Raw genomic sequence first — 12,751 nt, forward strand, 5'->3', positions numbered from 1 at the left:
TAGCCTGGTGTGGTGGCACACACCTGTAGTCCCAGCTAGTTCGGAGGCTGAGTTTGGAGGAGAAGAAGTGCTTTGCAAATACCAGCCTTTCAGCCTAAGGATCTCAACTAGGAACATTAAGATAGAGATGCCAGGACTCAGCCCCACAGATTCGAATTCCAAAGGACTGAGGTGGGGGCTGATTTAACTTCATCATTGGAGTCCATTCAGATTTGGAACTCTCTGGGTGGGGCAGCGCAATAGAGATCCCAAAGAAAGCAAAATCACTCTCAAATGAAATGAGCAGGAAAGATTTTTTGAGCGAGGTAAGTAAGACCCGGGCCTCACATGGGAGGGCTGTCACCAGGCTTTGTATCCTTGGCTTAGTGGGAACGTTTGAAGCAGCCTCCAAGGCCCCTGTATGCTGGTCGACAAGCCCCCTAACATTGGCTCACAACTGGAATTCCAGCACTTTGGGAGGCCAAGGCAGGAGGATTGCTTGAGCGCAGGAGTGCAAGACCAGCCTGGGCAACTTGGCGAAACCCTGTCTCCACCAAAGTATAAAAAACTAGCCTGGGTGTGGTGGTGCCTGCCTGTACTGCCAGCTACTCGGGAGGTTGAAGTGGGAGGATCATTTGAGCCTGGGAGGCGAAGGCTGCAGTGAGGCGAGTTAACGCCACTGCACTCAAGCCTGGGTGACAGAGTGAGACCACATCTCAATTAAAAGAAGAAACACTAAAAATTTTCACTGAGAATATAAAAGAACTGAATAGAGACTTACAAAATATCTAAATGATGTTTCAATATGGTAAAACTGTACATTCAATCCAAATGAATTTAGGAATTTAATGCGATTGCAATCAAAATCTCAGAGAGTTTTTCCCCCCAAAGATGTTGACAGAACAATGTAAAAGTTTATCTAGAGAATTGAGTACTTAAGGAACCATCACAAAAGAAGAATGAGAGGGAATGTCCACTGCCAGACACCAAAATGTGCTCTAAGGTGAAAGTGTTAAAACAGCATGTTGCTAGTGCCACTCCAGGCAAAATCCTCAAGTGCTCTAAGGGCTTGGGCAAGTACCTTGCTCTAAGATAGGCCTGACTTTGTGAGCTGCCTAAAGGCATGAAAATTGACAATATTCAAACACACTTCTGACAAAAATGAAAACAAGATCAAAAACACATCTGGAGCCCTGAAATGGGGTAGAGGGACCCAGTTTATGATCCTTGATACAATAAACAGAATAGAAAATCCAGAAAGAGTCTCAAGTTTCTATAGGAATGCATTATATGCTATTATGGCATATCCTAGTGGGGAAAGTGTAGATTATGCCACAAATGGTGCTGGGATAACTAGCTAATTATTTGGAAAAAAGAAACACATATAGAAATCAAATTCCAGATGGGTTTATTTAAATGGGAAATTAAATGTTCAATGTGAAAATTCATTATGTAGCAGGATATTCAATGGGAATGATACTTTTCTGTTTTTTTTGCCAGCGGTGAGAGACCTGCCAGAACACAGCCTTGATCTCGCAAGTCATATGTGAGTCTCTGAAGACTTTACAAGTCTAATTTGCAAGTTTAAATTCCAACCCAAAGTGTAGAGAGTCTTCATTTCCCTGCATCCTCACTGCTGTGAACTGAATCCGTGCCCCACCTCAAACTTCATATGTTGAAACCCTGTCTTAGTCCGTTTTCGTGCTGCTGATAAAGACATATCCAAGTCTGAAAAGAAAAAGAGGTTTAATTGGACTTACAGTTCCACATGGCTGGGAGGCCTGAGTCATGGCGGGAGGCAACAGGCACTTCGTACATGGTGGTGGCAGGAGAAAATGCAAGGGAAGCAAGAGTGGAAACTCCTGATAAACCCATCAGATCTGCTGAGACTTATTCACTATCAGGAGAATAGCACAGGAAAGACCGGCCGCCACAATTCAATTACCTCTGCCTGGGTCCCTCTCATGACATGTGGGAATTCTGGGAGATACAATTCAAGTTGAGATTTGAATGGGGACACAGACAAACCATATCAAACCCTAATCTCCAATATAATTGTACTTGGATATAGAGCCTTTGGGATGTATTAGCTCCTAAGGGTGGTACCCTCATGATAGCTTTAGTGCCCTTTTAACAAAAGAGACAGCTTGCTTTCTCTCTCTTTGCTCTCTGCCATGTGAGGGAGCAACAGGAAGACAGCCATCGGCAAACCAGCAAGCTGACTTTCAGCAGATGCTGCTTCTCCTGGCACCTTGATCTTGGACTTCCTGGCCTCTAGAACTATGAGAAAGAAATGTTTAAGATTTCCAGTCTGCAAACCAGCAAATGGGCCCTCACCAGACACTGCCTGTCCTGGCACCTTGATCTTGGACTTCTCAGCCTCCAGAAATGTGAGAAAGAAATGTTTTAAGTTTCCCAGTCTATGAGAATTGGTTAGAACAGAACAAACTGACTAAGACACTCACTAACATGCTATATTACCAATCTCTTAAATTCTGCCAGTCTGATAGGTGAAGTTACTCATCTGTATACAGCCATTTCTTCTTCTGTGAGTCTCCTGTTCATGTTTCATGCGCATTTTAAACATCAAGTTGCTTTGCATTTTTATTGATTTATAGAAGGTCTTTATGTATTCTGGAAAGTAATCCTGTATTTTTCATGCTTACTGCTACTCATCCTAATACTTTTGAGTGGATTGGTTGGACCCTGATTGGATGCAGCAAGGGACAGGAAGGCAACTCAGGCAGCAATCCATGGCAGGCTGACCAATAGCCAGTCACACAGGCAGATTCACCAAGTCAGCAGAAGAATTAGCTTTCCCTCCTTCTAGGCTTGGGATTCTCTAACAGCAGAGATGGCACTAAACAGGAGATGTGGGCAATATTTGGTCTGTTTACCCTGTGACTACATCATTGGCAGATAGATACAACAGACCTGCAGTCCCCAAGAATGTTTTGAAATTTTTTTTTTTTTGAGACAGGGTCCTGCTCTGTTGCCCAGGCTGGAGTGCAGCGGTATGATCACGGCTCATGCAGCCTCGACCTCCCAGGCCCAAGCAATCCTCCCACCTCAGCCTCCTGGGTAGCTGCGACTGCAGGTGTGCACCACCACACCTGGCTAAGTTTCGTATTTTTTCTTTTTGAGATGGAGTCTCGCTCTGTCACACCCAGGCTGGAGTGCAGTGGCGTGATCTAGGCTCACTGCCACCTCTACCTCCCAGGTTCAAGTGATTCTCCTGCCTCAGCCTCCTGAGTAGCTGGGACTACAGGCGCATGCCACTACGCCCGGCTAATTTTTTGTATTTTTTTTTGTAGAGACAGGGTTTCACCATGTCAACCAGGATGGTTTCGATCTCCTGATCTCGTGAGCTGCCCACCTCGGCCTCCCAAAGTGCTGGGATTACAGGCTTGAGCCACCGTGCCAGGCCCAGTTTTGTATTTTTATAGAGGTGTGTTTCGCCATGTTGCCCAGGCTGCTCTTGAACTTCTGGGCTCAAACCATCTGCCCACCTGGGCCTCCCAAAGTGCTGAAATGACAGGCATGAGCCACTGTGCCTGGCCATCCCAAGAATGTTTGGAGTGTTCAGGGTCAGTGCAGACTCTTGTTAACTCCCTAAGTTCATCCCATTATAAGTTCACCCCTGGACATTGCACAAACGCTTCTCAAATTCCTCCCAGATCTTACTTGCCTCATTTGCATGTGGTTTATGGTATTGGCGACACCAGGGTCCTAGAATGAAGGTAATCTGTAACAATAGCTTCACGGTTCCATGTGCTGGAATAGTAATTGCATTCTAGGCTCAGCCATGCTTGTGGTTACACAAACATCAACACTTTGCAACCTCCTCCTCCTTATCTTGTGTGTCTGTCAAGCATCTCCTCAGAGTTCATTGACTTCAGTGATTTGATGTCTACTAACTAACCCGAGATACTTCCCTCCTCTCATAAAGAGTTTTACTGTATGGGCCGAATGCAATGCAGTGTCTCACACCTGTAATCCTAGCACTTTGGGTGGCCGAGGGGGACGGACCACCTGAGGTCAAGAGTTGGAGACCAGCCCGGCCAACATGGTGAAATGGTGCCTCTACGAAAAATACAGAAATTAGCTGTGCGTGGTGGCAGGCGCCTTTAATCCCAGCTTCTCAGGAGGCTGAGACCAGAGAATTGCTTGAACTTGGGAGGTGGAGGTTGCAGTGAGCCGAGATTGAGCCACTGCATTTCAGCCTGGGGAATGGGACAAGATCCTTGTCTCAAATAAATAAATAAATAAAATAAAATAAAATAAAATAAAATAAAGTGCCAGGGGAGGTGGCTCACGCCTGTAATCCCAGCACTTTGGGAGGCCGAGGCGGATGGATCACGAGGTCGGGAGATCAAGACCATCCTGACTAACACGGTGAAACCCCGTTTCTGCTAAAAATACAAAAAATTAGCCGAGCATGGTGGCCTGTGCCTGTAGTCCCAGCTACTTGGGAGGCTGAGGCAGGAGAATGGCGTGAACACAGGAGGTGGAGCTTGCAGTGAGCCGAGATTGCGCCACTGCACTCCAGCCTGGGTGACAGAGCAAGACTCCATCTCAAAAACAAACAAACAAACAAACACAAAGATTCAGCATTATTTTCCAGGGTTAATAGATTTGTTCAAATAACTAAAACCGCATTAAACAAAAATGTCATTGGACAACAAATAAGCAATCCAGACCAATATGGTCACAGTCGTTGTGAAGATGAGAAAACTTCATCTTTATTGCATTTTCCCAGGTAGCGCAGTGCACTCACTGTCCTCTTTGAAACACACAGCTCCTGTCCTCCTTTCAAACACATGTCCTCTTTAAAGTAACATACAAACCTTTCAATACAAGCTAAAAAATTACGTCTGAATTCTCACAGTTCAATAACAAGCAAACACTCAACATCAAATAAAAATTTATTTGTACAAGACTTTCGGGGAAATGCCACCTAGCTATAAATATAATAGATATATTATGTAACTACTCTAGGTCATAACAGTGCTCCCTTCAGCAGCACATGTAATAACAGATAAAAAGATTTAAAAATAAAACATTTAGGATAAAAAGAATCCTCTCTTACAAATGAAAACAGAATTATATCTATGTGTATATAATAGGTGTAACACCCATCACACAACTTCATAAGAACAGTGTCTTTTAAAAAATACTTGTATTTCTAAACTAGTTAAATAAATGTAGTAATAATGCCATGCCCATCATTTTCAAAATAAACAAATAAACTGTATAGTATATCTTGGACATGTTAGTATATATGGAAGGCATGTTAAAAATCACAACTGAATTCTCACAATTCAGTAACCAACAGTAAACAGAAAATAAACATTTCTATTTACAAGAATGTAGGGGAACTACCACCTAGCTATAAATATAATGGATATATTAGGTCAGTATCATAGATAACAAGAGTGCTCGCTTCAGGAGCACATTTAATAATAGATAAAACGATTTAAAGAGAAAACATTGACGATAAAAAGAATCCTCTCTTAAAAATGAAAACTAAATTATATTTATGTGTATATAACAACCGTCAGAGAACTCTATAGGAACAGCATGTTTTCAAAACTACAAAAACCCCAAACTGTTTTAAATCAACCTAGTAATAATTCTATGGCCAACATTTGAAAAATAAACCAATAAAATGTACAGTATCTATTAAACTATCTCTTAAAATCCTATGGCAGTAATTTCATATTTTACAAAGAATTTCGTGACAATCTGAGTGCCCGCGCTGTGCCTTCAAATGCTCTGGACTGTGGCAACCAAGTCCATAGGAAACAGGAACTCCAGCTTCCAGCCCAGGGGAGGCTGGGATTCAGCAACGTGAAAAGGGAGGTTTTGCCGCAGGAAGGGGTGGAACCAGAAACACCCCTGGTTTCTCACTTTCCCTCCACTGCCTCCTAGAAATACCTCCATGGCTCCTAGGAGGAAAACCTGGTCACTCTATTTTGCCCCTTCTAGAAGAGTCCAGCTTCTTGTAGATGATCTGCACAGGAGGCTCCTCTCTCCCTTCCTGGTGTCTGGCATTAGCGTCGCGATAAACTTCCTGCTGAAAATTCCCATCTCCCCTGGGCCCAGTGTTCTGGAAGTGAGAGAGAGGATGTCACACTTCAAGGAGGGAGATCTCTAGATAGGAAGGTTATTCCCATCCCACGTCAATCCTAACTAGAGTTCAGAGCAATATATAAATCCGATTTTATCTCTAACCGTTTATTGTCAACCCTGATTCTGAACCATCATTTTTGATTCTGGTACTCACACTTTGGTGAGCTTGACTCCAAAAATCACTTAATTTACCCCAGGTTAGCCCCAGTGATCTGCTTCATAGCAAGGACTTTGGGTGGGTCCACCCAGGGAGTAGAGCACCCTTGGAGGACATGGCTTTGGACTTCATCACACTTGGTGCCCTTTATATTGCTTAAGATCTAAACTTTTAACCATGCTACAAACATGTCTAACGCGACAACCTCAGGAACCAGCAGACCAGACTCCTAATCCCCAACCTTAATCTCTCATGTTTTAGTCTAATGCTCGGTCCTAAATGTGGTTAGCGGCACAAGATGTCAACCAAATCTTCACCGAATCCTTTCCCCAAATCAGTAACTCAAGTGTATCAACCATAATGCACCTCCCTGGACCTAGGTAGTATTCTCATTTTTGAGAAAGAGTGTCACTCTGTCATCCCGGCTGGAGTGCAGTGGCAGAATCACAGCTCACTGCAGCCCCGACCTCCGGGGCTCTGCTGTTCCTTCCGCCTCAGGCTCCTGAGTAGTGGGGACTAGAGGCGCCCACTAGGACGCCCGGCTCAGTTTTGTATTTTTGTGGAGATGGGGTGTCGCCATGTTGACCAGGCTTGAAGCCGGATCAAGCAGTTGAGTTCCTTGGATTTTCTTATAGATGAGAATATTCTGCCTTTACCCTGGAGGATACACACGTACCTTCCCTCAGGCCGATGACCTCAGGCCTCCATGTCCCCGGAGCTCTAGGAAATGAGGGTGCGATCTCGGGCCCACACCCAGTGCTCTGGGTCATAAGCCTGGATCTGGAAAAACACACACCACTTGAGAAGCCAGGGATTCCCCAGGAAGACCCCTCTCTGCCCTCCTCCAGCCTCCAATCCACCCCATCCCTCCCCACCCCCACCTCCTCATATGGCCCCACCTACCTCCTCCATCTCCTCTGGGGAAACCCACGTCCTCCAGCGCATGGAACAGAGGAGCTGGTATCGAAGCTTATGGAACAAGGGTCGCTGGGAGTAGTTCTTCCCGTAGAGGAAGGAGAAGATGTCTTGTTTCGGGGCCTGGTTGTCCTCCTCCATGTCACTGGCCAGGTAGCTGGGGAGAGAGATCAGGTTGCTGCTCAGGGGCCCCACCAGGAGGGACCCCCTCCTGAGGGCAGCCTCTCAGAGAGGAGGGCAGGGGACCTTCCTCAGCTCAGCACCAACAGCCGCCCTGCAGAGAGCCCTGCCTTCCTCAGGAGGCCCCGCTGGACAGAGACCTGCTAAGGGCGCCTCTCACACCTTCAGGAAGGAGATGATCCAAGTGGTGGCTGGGAGTGGTGGCTCTTGCTTGGAATCCCAGCACTTTGGGAGTCCAGGCAGGAGGATCACTGGAGGCCAGGAGTTAGGGACCAGTCTGGGTAATATGGCAAGACCCCCTCTGAATTTAAAAACAACCCAAGTCTTATCCTAAGGACGTGTCCTGCCATCCTTATACAAGACAGATGGCGTCACCTCATCCTAGTCCCCACCCCTGTTCCTCCCACACCCTCCTTGCTTGTCATGTGTGCACACACCTGTCTTCCCCCGTGCATCATAAGTGCCCCCAAGGACAGGAACTGACTGGTGTGTTTCTGTAAATCATCTCTCACCTACCAAAAGGCCACTAGAGGGCTTTGTTTATCTTGGTGCATTAATTCAACAAGCATTGCTGTGAACTCTCCCTTCCCATCCTTCCTATTCCCTGGCACATATGATGAACTTCATAAGGTTTTGTTGAATAAATGAATACATGAATGAATGAAGGAAAGAAGGAAAGATTTATCTTATAGGCAAATGCCATATGAATTATTCCATAGAGTCAATATAACATGAGCACTTGCAAAATGAAAAGAATTGTGCTGAGTGTTTCAGGAATACTTTGATATTTTGGCTGATTGGGTGGCTCATGTCTATAATACCAGCACTCTGAGAGGCTGAGGTGAGAACCCAGGAGTTCCAGAACAGCCTGGGTGACATAGCAAAACGTCATCTCTACTAAAAATCATAAAAACTGGCTAGATGTGGTGGCATGCACCGGTAGTCCCAGCTACTCAGGAGGCTGAGGTGGGAGCATCACTAGAGCCTAGGAGATGGAGGCTGCGGTGAGCTATGATCTGGCTACTGCAGTCCAGCCTGAGGGACAGAGCAAGTCTCTGTCCGGTAAAGATAAAAACAAAAACTTTGATATTTTGACAAGACCCTGCCTTCAACAGGGGTCTACTCTGATGGGTTTGGGGAAAAGGAGGGCAGATAAACGAATCCAAAATGTCACATTATCCTAGGATGTCGCTAAAGTGCTGTGGGCGTGCAGAAGCTGGAAGATCAGGGGAGGCATCGCAAAGGCTGTGGGGTTGAACTGACTTTAAGGAATGGGTCATTCCCTTCAGATCCACATGTGTGCAGGACACCCAGACAGAAAACACAAAATCAAAATGGAGTGGAGGGCATTTGGAAGGAGTGGCGAAAGCAAACAAGGAAACATGAAGATGGTGGGCAGGTTTGGTGGTAGAAGGACTGCAGAGAGGGTTGAATTCGCCCTGTGGACCCGGGCCTCCATTTAGAGACAAATCAGCTAAGGAAGTTGTTCAGGTGGGCAGTGAAGGGGGGCTGGGAGCTGTGCTTTGGAAAGCTATTCAGGCAGCACTAGGAAGCCCCCTGGCTTGGGGCAGGACTCCCAGGAAGGCCCAGCAGGGAGTATTTGATGATGGATCTGTGTTATGCGAGGACAACCTGAATTTCTGCCTCTGTCATGGGAACCTGGAGAAGGAGGATGGAAAATTGCATTTGGTGTTGATATGGGAAGGAGAGAGACGAGAGAACCAGAAATGGCTGCTTGCTTGGGGAGCAGGGTCGTGTCCACGGCTTTCCTTTCCCCTTAGGACGGGTTTATGTTTCCTTTTGTTTGATTCTACTATTTGTCAACTGCATTTGTGTTTGTTTTTAGAAAGAACAGACTAAGAACACCATAGTATGATCTTATCGTTTTTATATACAGAGTAAAGAGGAGAAATAGGGTAAAGAAATAGATGGAAGGTTGGAATCCCACTTTGTCCACTGTCCCAGGGTGTTGGATATTGACAGGTGGGAAGAAGCAACTACTCACAGAGCCAGGAAGAAATGAATGCGTTGGTATTGCCATGAGAAGAGGCCGGCACGGCTAAAATACGCTATGACCATAGCCAGGAGATACTGATGGAGAGAAGGGAGTAGAGAGAGAGAAAGGTTGGTCACATCCTGGAAGAGGAAGATGGTGGAGAGAAGGGAACAGGGGCTGGGGCGCGGTTGTCTATCACAGAAGGAACCTCAGTGTTGGGTGACTATGCTCATTGGGGGCTTGCGGGTGGAGAGTGTTGAAAGTCAGCTGCAAATCCGGGAAGTCGGAGGGAGGGAGGTCTGTGATGCTCCCATGATGATGAGCTCCAATGGGATCACTGGAGGGAGAGTGTCTAGGGCTGCTAATGTCAGGAGGGTCTTGGTGAGCTGGGGCAAAGGACTGTCCCAAAGATCTGAGAGGATAGGGGTCAGGAGTTTCAAGACTGGCCCAGGGCCTGGATTCCAAAGGACCCTGTGCAGAGGCAGGGGCCACCCATCAACTATGCAACAGGCTACCAGAGCCCCGAGGGAGATGCTGACAAATTATGAGAAGACCTAGAATAGCTGGGGGCGGTGACTCACGCCTGGAGTCCCAGCTATTGGAGAGGCCGAGGCGGGAGGATCACTTGAGCCCAGCAGGCTGAGGCTGCAGTGAGCTATGATGGCAACACTGCATTCCAGCCTGGGCAACAGAACGAGACCCTGTTTCTGAAAAAATAAAAATCAAAACGTGGGCGCCCAAGAGTATGGAATCAGCAGGTGGGAGATGGTAGAGGGAGAGAGGAGAGAAACTGTGGGTTTAGACGCTGCACCCTTCCCCAGGACGTGTGTTAAAGCAGGAACACAGTTGAGTGGAGAACAACCTTACCTTGTCTGACACCCTCAGGTCTTTGTCCCAGGCCAGGAATTTTTGAACGACAGGATCCCCTGTGAAAAGAGAGCCTGTGTCAGGGTGAGAAGTGGAACAGGGTTGCCGTGGGAGCAACAGAGCAGAGAGGAGAACTGTGTCCCTCTGGGGGAAGTCTCAGGATTGTGGCCAAGGCTTAGGTGGATGGGAGAGGAGAGAAGGACTTTCACTGGGCACGGAGGGACGCTCCCACTCTGAGATTCCCCTGAGGAGAGGCCGAAGGAGGCCTTTGGTGTCAGAGTCTACAGGATGAAGAGCTGTGAATAAGCCATGATGTCCTCCCATCAGACAGGAAGGGACCACTGCAGAAGTCATAATAGAATTCCCATCATTGCTTCCTGAGATAGTCACAGCTGGGTGTGCCCATGGCCTTGTTATCCCCCTCCACGGATGGAGACACTTAGGTTTAGAAAAGTCATCAAGAGACATAGAGTTTCAGCGGGTACAGCTGAAACCAAGCTTTCTTTTATCTCTTATTTTGTTTTATTTTATTTATTTTATGACAGGGTCTTTCCTTGTCAACCAGGCTGGAGTGCAGTGGTGCAATCATAGCTCATTGCAACTTCAAACTCCTGAGTTCAAGAGATCCTCCCGCCTCAGCCTCCCAAAGCACCAAGATCTCAGGCATGAGCCACTGCACCTGGCCAGAAACCAAGCTTTCTTATTTCCAGTGCAGACCTTTATTAAGACTAGCCTAATCCTCTATCTCCTAAGCATCCTCCTCCTGCATGGAGCGCTCACCCCCCAGGAGGGCATATTCTTCTTATTGGGAAAGCGTGATTATTGAAAGATTCCACTTTTTTAAAAGAACGGGGTTGGAGGTGCTTTTTGGGGTATCCTCCTACCAAGGAGCCTGTTGAAGGCCTCGTGGTGCTCAGGGAGCACGGAGGATGCTCGCTTTCGCTTCAGCTTCATCTTGAGCCCACACAGCGTCTCCACCACCCAGGTGTCCTCGGGCTCAGGGGCGCGCTCCAACTCCAGCTCCTCCTCCAGCTCCTCCTCGGATTCGTCTGACCATTCGCTCTTCCTTTTCAGGCCAAGGGATTGAGGCTGGGGGCTGGGATCTATCCAAGGGGCTGAGTGAAGAAACCAGGCCGTGGTGTCATGTTTCTGCCATTGATCACCTTAGAGGCCCCGACCCAGGAACCTCAAACTACTCTTCCATCCTCCCAAGCCTCGCAGACTGTCAGCTTCTCCAAGCCATGTTTCCACCTTTCTCCTTTGCTGATCCCCATCTGCCTCTCCCTCACCTCCCCATTCTTCCAGCTCTCTGTCCTCAAAACATTTCCTCATTACAGATAAGAACTTTCAATTGGAGAAAAATGGAAACCTTCCCTTGAGCTCTGTCTGCTCTCTCTCTCTCTCTCTCTTTTTTTTTTTTTTTTGAGATGGAGTCTCCCTCTTGTTGCCCAGACTGGAGTGCAGTGGCACAATCTTGGTTCACTGCAACCTCCGCCTCCTGGGTTCAAATGATTCTCCTGCCTCAGCCTCTTGAGTAGCTGGGACTACAGGCACCCACCACCATGCCCAACTCACTTTTGTATTTTTGGTAGAGACAGGGTTTCATCGTGTTAACCAGGATGGTCTCGATCTTCTGACCTCGTGATCCGTCCGCCTCGGCCTTCCTCTCTCGTCTTTTGAGCACATCTCCTGATCCCCTTCATTGCTCCCCAGACTTTCTTTCCACGTGGCCATGCTTGGCCCCATTCCCTGCACCCTCCTTCCCCGATCCCTGGCTTCCTGAGTCCATCGTTTCTTTCCCACACACCCTACTCAGGTGCTTCAGATTCCCAGTAACTGGCCCCCTTCCCTCTCCTCAGTCAATCATCTCCCATCGCTGCTCCCTCCAGTCACCTCACCTGATGGTCCTGGCACTTCATCATCCACCACCACCTCAGGGGACCGCACCGTTGTGCTAGGCTGGGGGCTCTCCTCCTCAAACGGGGGGCGCGCTTGACCACTGGCCATAATCTCTCCCAAACACTTTGTTTCTGTCCACAAAACCTAGTCCCTGTTCTGTCCAAAGCCTTCTTCCAGACTCCGTCAGGACCCAGAAGAGTGCGTTTCTCTTCTAGAGGCTCGGGAGAAGTTAGGAGTGAAGAGCAGTTTTGAGAAGTTGCTGTTGTCCACCTGAACTCCCAAGCAACCAGAGTCTGGTCCCTCCAATCAGGAAAGTCGGAATCTCTGATGTCATCGGTCGTTCCAAGCTGGCAGCTAGTTTGAAGAAAAACACATGTAACTGCCAGACTGATCTCTTTTCTTGGAGATCCGGGGTGAACGGTATCTCCTGGCAATGTCCCAACCTCTGAGCATTGTCCAAAAGCATCCTCAGGGTCTCCACATTCCTCTTTTCCCTGTCCCAGCAGAGGCTGTGTCCTCTCCACTCTAAACTTGAGGGGGTGTTGGGCTCTCCTCCCCGCTTCTCCTTCCCATTTCAGAGTCTAGTCTGGTGAGAGAGGGAGGAAGGTGGAAGGAAATTTAGGGTA

At 47.5% G+C, this 12,751-nt stretch overlaps 1 protein-coding gene across 2 annotated transcripts; it reads right to left on the reverse strand.

Annotated features, from left to right (window-relative positions):
• Positions 1 to 1,632: 1,632 nt before the first annotated feature.
• Positions 1,633 to 12,387, reverse strand: LOC134757581 (speedy protein E4). 2 transcript variants are annotated; one of them, XR_010131706.1, is made up of 8 exons: positions 12,125 to 12,381; positions 11,111 to 11,341; positions 10,227 to 10,285; positions 9,369 to 9,454; positions 7,172 to 7,340; positions 6,945 to 7,048; positions 5,917 to 6,088; positions 1,633 to 1,707 (listed from the first exon to the last, which is right to left on the reverse strand). XR_010131706.1 is itself a non-coding variant. In XM_063700616.1 (7 exons), the coding sequence occupies exons 1-6, from the start codon at positions 12,231 to 12,233 to the stop codon at positions 6,989 to 6,991; spliced, it is 714 nt and encodes a 237-aa protein (XP_063556686.1). In that variant the 5' UTR covers positions 12,234 to 12,387; the 3' UTR covers positions 4,690 to 6,088; positions 6,945 to 6,988. The 2 variants fall into 2 exon arrangements, 1 of the variants encoding a protein (XP_063556686.1); XM_063700616.1 differs by lacking the exon at positions 1,633 to 1,707 and having other exon boundaries at positions 4,690 to 6,088; positions 12,125 to 12,387.
• Positions 12,388 to 12,751: the final 364 nt, after the last annotated feature.

Source organism: Gorilla gorilla, chromosome 19 (assembly GCF_029281585.2).
Source record: "Gorilla gorilla gorilla isolate KB3781 chromosome 19, NHGRI_mGorGor1-v2.1_pri, whole genome shotgun sequence".
NCBI lineage: Eukaryota > Metazoa > Chordata > Mammalia > Primates > Hominidae > Gorilla > Gorilla gorilla.